We start from the raw sequence: 7500 nt of genomic DNA, 5'->3' as shown, positions 1-7500 counted from the left end.
CGGTCGCGCTCCTCAGCAATGCTAAGCTTCACACCCTTGCCTCTTGGGAGGGAGATGTATGCCTTGGTGCCCTTGCCGATCACAAACACATTGTTCAACCTGAAACAGATCAAGGAGTTAACATTCAATCAACATAATACAAAAGACAGTATTTGGATTATTATTCTAGTTGATAAGATTCACTAAAAGATGAAATTCTCAAAACAGAATAGTATAATAAAAAATGTAATTATGCAGATGAGATAAACAAGGTTATTAGAAGATACAGAATTCAATTGAAAAAGGTACACATGTAAATCAATGTGGTATAGATTTACCTAATATATGCCTATGGTGTCTGTACAGCAAACTATTTACTATAACTATCAATGAAAATCCTTTCTTCTTTACACTTGTATGTGTTTAGCTTTCAAGTTGTGTAAAAGATTGATATTCAACCTCTGCAAATCAAGAACACTAGTACACTCAGTAACAGACTATGTCACCATGTTGGGTAATGCTGAAAGAGTACTTATAACCCTACCAGCGACCGTCATGGTTTTTTTTATTCTCGCTTCTTTTTTTGACCACCCAAGACTTCCAGAGTGCAAAGGGTGGCTTCGATGTGAAGCTTATTAACATCTCATTTTCTTTGACAAGATATTTCATTTGATTTCATTTTGTATATACTAATATATTTGCACACATTTGGATTGTTTTTCTTTATACAAGTTATGTTTTATGCAAGTTTTTAAATCACTCCGTTAAAAAAGTATATACAAATATGATTCAATCTATCAAAATGTAAAAATCCTCTACACCTACATTACTAAAACATTATTAATGACTTCCCATATAATACCACTCTAAATACCTAAAAATATTAATTGCAATTCCCAGTTAAAAAAATTTCATTTTTGAAAACTAAAATGCCTTGCTTTCAATGCTGATCAAAGATTCATTTCAAGTCACTTCTCAAACCTTATCAAAGCTAATCAATAGCAAGAGCATTTAATACTTATTGGTAAAACTTAATGGAAATGGAAACCAAGTCATTCTCACCTGGTAGCGAAGGTGTGGCCAACGGTATCCTTAACATGAACAATATCGAAGCTACCAGCATGACGCTCACGGGACACGATGGTTCCAACACGACCCATGTTACAACCAGATGTGATCATGCACAGGTTGCCTGCAAAGACAAGATACTCCATTATTGTACAAAACTTGCTACTTACCACTGATCATTAAAACAGTCAAATACCAGTGATTTACTCCCAATGGTTGACATGGTCAAATCTAAAACATTAATGAAAATATCACCAAACATGCTCTCAACTGAATTCTGTAAAAGACCTATCTTGGACCTTGTAACAATAACTACACCAAATTCGTGTCACCATGTTGGGTAATGCTGAAAGAGTACTTATAACCCTACCAGCGACCGTCATGGTTTTTTTTATTCTCGCTTCTTTTTTTGACCACCCAAGACTTCCAGAGTGCAAAGGGTGGCTTCGATGTGAAGCTTACTACCAACAATTTTTTTTTTTTTTTTTTAAGATTCTGAAAAGAATCTCTTGTTTTACCTTCTAATAATTAACAATATTTTAAAATCAGCTTGATATCAAATCCTCTAAGTTATATTTATCACTTTCCTGATACTACAAACTAGATTAGCCAATTTGAATAACTTTAAGCACAAAAAATTGTTGAAATTATCTTTTGTCCATGGGTAGCCAATACAAATATAAAACTACCATAGACATTTCAGCACCTATAACATCTATTTGGATTTTGGAATTATTGTTTCTAATAAAAAGTAAACAAAAGGCATCCAGAAGGTTTTCGATCTTAAATTTCTTCGTACTAAAATTTCTAGTCAGTCTAACTGGAGCAAGCCATTTCCCAGTACAAGTAACCAATGTTTTCATCGTGGCAAAGTATATTAAATTATATCTTAATTCTTCACGCTCATAAATCAAATAAGTAACCAAATTGTTGTAGGAAGGAACTTAGGCCTCCAAAATGTTGAAATCAAGAATCTAGTGCTTTCATAATTGTGTAAAATTATAATTAAAGCTACAGACCTTTTAATGCTAATGATATAACACCTTTAGTATGACACTTGAAGGTTGAATCTAAAAACAATGAAATGGTCTAAATCTTCTTGCTTACCAGTATCAAACTTGATCAAATCCTTCATCTTCTTCTTCTCCAGATCGAAGAGGATGGAGTCGTTGACCTTAATGATAGGGTCAGGGTAGCGCAGGGTGCGGCCATCAGAGGTGGTCAGGTAAGGGACCTTCTTGGGGCCGACACAAACCTTAGTCACCTTGCACAGCTTGTACTGAGGGAGAGGAGGAGATTGTCATTGAGGCTGGGTTGTGAAACATGTAATTACCATATTTAGTTACTACCCATTGACCACAAATATCACCAAGAATAATTATTATTCAGTGTAACACATACATACAAACATCACAAAGACTTAAGGCCATTAATTTGAGAGACCATACACAGTGCCTGACAGTTTCACTCTTTTAATTGCCCAAGAATAGTCAAGTATGTTGTAACCATCAGAATACAGTGTTGGGCACTAAACCCCTGGCAATGCTCTATCCCAATAGTTTAATATCAAATGAACACCCACATACTACTTTCACCTTTTAAAGTTTAACAAAGTTCATTTGATTGCAATCAAAGATACTTCCTGAAGTCTAATATGGGTTATTTTAATACTCTTTAACAGCTAAATGCAAACATACTATGTCAATTATCTTCCTTATTGACCAGTATAAAGTAATTATAAACAATAGCAAAAAAGATGACATTAAGCTCATTTTAATTCTAGAAACTTGACAAATATGTTAGGAGATTACTTAATAACAAACAAGCAATTCAAACTGAATAAGAATTACATTGTATAAAATAAATGAAATCGTAATACATTAGTCAGTCATCAAACTGATAAATAGTGAAGAAAAAAAAAAATCAATACCAGTATATCACAAAATGAAAATAAATTCAAGGTTATAATTTGATAGAATCAACAGAAGGAATTAGGAATGCTTACACATGGTGGAACTGCCAATACCAAAACACAAGGAAAATGCATCAACATGATCACACAAACTAAAATTTTAATATTCTGTTCACCAAAATAAAATTACTAGGAAGAAAAGTTAGTATGTCTGCTGTTGATCATTTCCAGTCATTTGGTTACTAAGCTCTGCCAAGAGCCTCAACAAGTGACAAGGTAAGGAAATTGTGGGAAACTTTTTTCCCAAGTTCCAAAAACAATTTGATACTACTATTTCTACCACTTGGCAACTCGTCCAGTATTGAATTTATCCATTCACCTAAATTTCTTAAGTAAAACTTCCACTGTGTACTGCTTTGGATATAATATTCTTGGCTGCACTATCATATATCCTTGGACTATTGAAACCGATTTTATTTCCAGGAAATGCTTTAGCATTCAATACTTTACACTCAAACAATGGTGCATAATATTTGGCACACATCTAGCAGAATAAAGCCTGTTGACCTCCAAAATTTCCAAACATATAAACTAGTCTAACCTTAATATTGCCAAAATAGAGAAGGTTTGTTGGTATTTGGCAGAAATGATGTTCTTTTCTACAGTTACCAAAAGTAATCAACATTTTTTCAAGTGTCACCATGTTGGGTAATGCTGGAAGGGACATGTGTAGTCCTATCAGCGACCGTCAGGGTAATTTCTCTTGCTTCATTGTTTGACCACACAGAAGACTTGTTGACTTCATGTATGCCTTCGATTAGAAGCTGCTCACCCCTAACTAATATTCTAATATCTTATATATCAATATATTTCCTAAACAACAACTTATTCATTGCAAAAATTGTCATTTGAAAAGATAAATAATAATAATAATAATAATAGTACACATCAACACAGGATGTTGGATTACTGTTTAGAGCAAGGCCTTTCATACTTGGCAACTTTAGTCCTTTGTGACCGTTCTTAACTCATTCGCGCTGGATGACGTGCCAACACGTTTCGTGGTTTTTGCACCAGACGCCAGTGACAAGATATCTGGGCAAAGCCTGCGCTCGGGGTGAGCGATCGGGCAGTCCAGGATCCCAACTTCTGCGCCCAAGAGTCTCAAAGCGTTAGGTTTATGCGTTCGAAAACCCCGGCATTACGACCATACAAAGCCGGAATCACCCCGGCATGAATTGGTTAACCTTTTGAACACTAGGACGCATATACCGTGTCCTCGCAGCCCTCTTGACATATCCGAGGAGATGCATAATGCGTCATGGACGAGTGTTAGCATCCGCGTTTTTCTCTTTCGGATACTGTACGAGATCTTTCAGAATATAGGTTGAATAAGATACGATCGCTTACTTTCATTATTACAGTGCGATTCGCTTATACCAGGGGAGGTACTAGCAAATAATTTTATCATTTCTTTACAGAACATTGTGTAGAAATATTAAACTTATAATGATTAGTTTACCATACTATAACATTTTCTTTTGTACTCAGAGTCACTGAGGTCTTTCACCAAGGTCACTTCTCACCCTCCTCCCAACCCATGTAAATAACTTGTCACATGCACAGGGGGAAGAGGTTGAATATACATATATTTTGATATATAGTACATAAGGATTATGTTGAGGTTTTGGCTTAAAAATGGTTATATTTACTAGCGACATTTAAAATTTGGCGCACACCAGCATCCCGGATTCAGCGTGGGGGTTAGCTCTACATGCTAAAATTGGGGCATTGTTTCCAATGCAAGCTTTCACACTACATCACTTGGTGCACCCATCAATAATTACTCATTATTACCTATGGCTTAGTGAAATTTGTTCAATAAATACAGATAACCTTTTCACAACCAACACAAGTGGCAGTAGCCTTTGGCAGGAAGATTTGCTAGTATACTTAACCCAATACCGCCGGCCACAGACGGAGATTATGTAATAAGCATAGCGCCGGGGCACGCATATAATAATCATAATATTATTAGGCCTAATGATATGCGAGAGAGAGCCCCGGCATTGAAACCATGCAAAGAGGAAACAGTCCCGGCGGGAATGGGTTAATGTGCAGTTGCCCCTACAAATAACCAAATGCGAAACTATTCTTACTTTTTCATCCGTCCACTGAATATTGTAAATTTTAGCAAAATATAGCAGCTGTGAATTACGGACTTGAGATTTGGGGATCAGCAGCACATCATTCATGTGATTAATATTCAAGCAAAGAACCCTTACACATTATAAAGACATATGTAAGTGTAAAAAGTGCATATAAAATATTGACAATTTACAATATGTAAATTACGTTAGTATTTGAAACATTTTATCCAAGATTACAACCTGGTATGGCAAACACTAGCAATTTGTTTGTAGTCTCTCACCTTCTTACCCATTATATTTCAGCCAAATAAGCCAGCTTGAGGTATACAAATCTGTAAAGTTTCTTACTTTATCTATATCAGATGTGTTATTGAATTAACCGATTGAGTACAGGTGTCAAGACATAGATGACAGCGCCAATTAGGCCTAAAAGACGGGTGTTAATGCGTACATGATGCTACATGATCTGGTCACAGTTGAAGCCTGCATACAGTCCAAGTATTTTGGCTATAGTGTCAGATGAAAAAAAGTTGTTTCATGCAAAATTGGCTTTGGTCCAGGTGTCAATCATTTACTTAACTGGATAGAAATGAAACATCTTTGAGAAATTGTTGGAAGCATAAGTAAAACAAGATGGCTATTGGATTAATTCAATAAAAAAAATAAAATTAACATCTAGATTCCCAGTTATCTTGATCAAGGAACAAAACTGAAGCTCTGTTTCTTACCTTGGCCTCCTCGTCAGTGATACGGTGAGCAATGAAACGACCCTTTACATCGTAGAGGATACGGAAGTGTTCCCCGGTCTTCTGGATGCTCACCACATCTGTAACAAAACAACAAAATTAGAATGGCTAGGAAAACAATAGTGAACCAAATCCCACCACAGGTTTCAGAAGAGTATGCATACCACCCTGGAATTTTTCTTATATATCTAGCCAGAATGTACACAAATTTGTATTTTCCAGTGCATTTTTTTTTTTATTTTTTTTTTTGGGGGGGGATCACATTTGCAGTGCCTAAGTGATCCAACACCACAAAAAATGCCCATAGTGTAAGGGTTAAAAGTGGAGGTCAAAGAATGATTCCATCTTATTTTGAAGTTACCAAAATAAATTTAACATTGTTGTAAGTGTCACCATGTTGGGTAATGCTGGAAGGGACATGTGTAGTCCTATCAGCGACCGTCAGGGTAATTTCTCTTGCTTCATTGTTTGACCACACAGAAGACTTGTTGACTTCATGTATGCCTTCGATTAGAAGCTTATCATCCCTAACCATTTTCTCTTATTCATAGAATTCCTTAAAATATAATTTGCAAAAATCCTGCCATTCCTATATTCAACCACTATAGAAGTAAATGTTTGGAATAATTCTAATAATCCTTTCTTTTCCCTAATATCCAAAATATAAGATGCTAAGAGTTCAGAATGGATCCAAACCAAGACTTGGAAAATAAGGTACTGGCCACAAGGATCAAAACATAGTATGAAAAATACTTATAGAAAGTAAAGCTAGTGTACGGCCACCCACTCTTGCCTAGATTCCCATATTTTCATTGATAGTTTCATAACTTTCACCCTTTGGAGGATGTCATATGTAAAACAAATAATGCTACATTAGTTTTACAAATCAATATGAAGTACATTTTTTTTTTTTCTAAATTAAATATCTAAGATACGTTTTAAATCCTTAGTACTCCCCCTTACTAAGAAAACAGACGTTCCCAAAAGAATTGGTCAGAAGAATAGTCTTATACTGAACATATATCACTTTAAAGAAATACGCACCCATGAACCCAGTGGGGTAGTTCTTGTCAATGCGGATCTTGCCGTCGACGCGGATCAGCCTCTGCATGGTGATCTTCTTAACCTCATCGTTGGTGAGTGCATACTTGAGGCGGTTACGCAGGAGGATGACAAGAGGAAGGCACTCGCGCCTCTTGTGGGGGCCAGTAGAGGGCCTGGGGGCAAACACGCCTCCCAATTTGTCCAAGAGCCATGACTTGGGGGCGCACACCCGCTTGCAGTGGTGCTTTGGTCCTCGCTGGGGGAAGGGGAGTAAACAGTTTGGTTAGATGCAAGGAAATTGGTTAAAAGTTTGAACTTCAGAACAAGCTTTATTTCATTTGTACAAACTAAATAAAGTTAACTGTTATAACTTAATTGTCTGCATAAATTATCATGGAAAAACAATAGCCTAAATGCAATTCCCCAAAGTTCAGAGCCTAAATGAATCTGGTCTTTGAGATTTGAGTGTTTCCATGTTGGGTAATGCTAGAAAGAACACGAGTCCAATTAGCGACCGTCATGGGCCTTCAATCTTGCTCCTTTTTTGACCATGAAAAGACTATGCAAGTCACACATGGCTTCGATGAGAAGCTTGCTACGC

General features: G+C 36.3%; 1 protein-coding gene across 1 annotated transcript in view; it reads right to left on the bottom strand.

The window, feature by feature from the left end:
- RpS4 (ribosomal protein S4) overlaps positions 1–7500 on the bottom strand; it is an 8366-nt gene that overhangs the window by 46 nt on the left and 820 nt on the right. Inside the window, exons 2-6 of the mRNA XM_086544933.1 lie at positions 6900–7155; positions 5838–5935; positions 2155–2326; positions 1042–1171; positions 1–99 (exon numbers count right to left, since the gene is read on the bottom strand). The exon at positions 1–99 is cut by the window's left edge and continues 46 nt beyond it. Of these exons, the coding sequence (XP_086401059.1) occupies positions 1–99; positions 1042–1171; positions 2155–2326; positions 5838–5935; positions 6900–7155 (755 nt within the window). The remainder of the gene's footprint in view (positions 100–1041; positions 1172–2154; positions 2327–5837; positions 5936–6899; positions 7156–7500) is intronic.

This window comes from Penaeus japonicus, unplaced genomic scaffold (assembly GCF_977035675.1).
Source record: "Penaeus japonicus unplaced genomic scaffold, GWHDUDI00000001_assembly GWHDUDI00000015, whole genome shotgun sequence".
Lineage (NCBI taxonomy): Eukaryota > Metazoa > Arthropoda > Malacostraca > Decapoda > Penaeidae > Penaeus > Penaeus japonicus.
The sequence above is the reverse complement of the archived record's forward strand: the minus strand, read 5'-3'. Positions and strand labels throughout refer to the sequence as shown.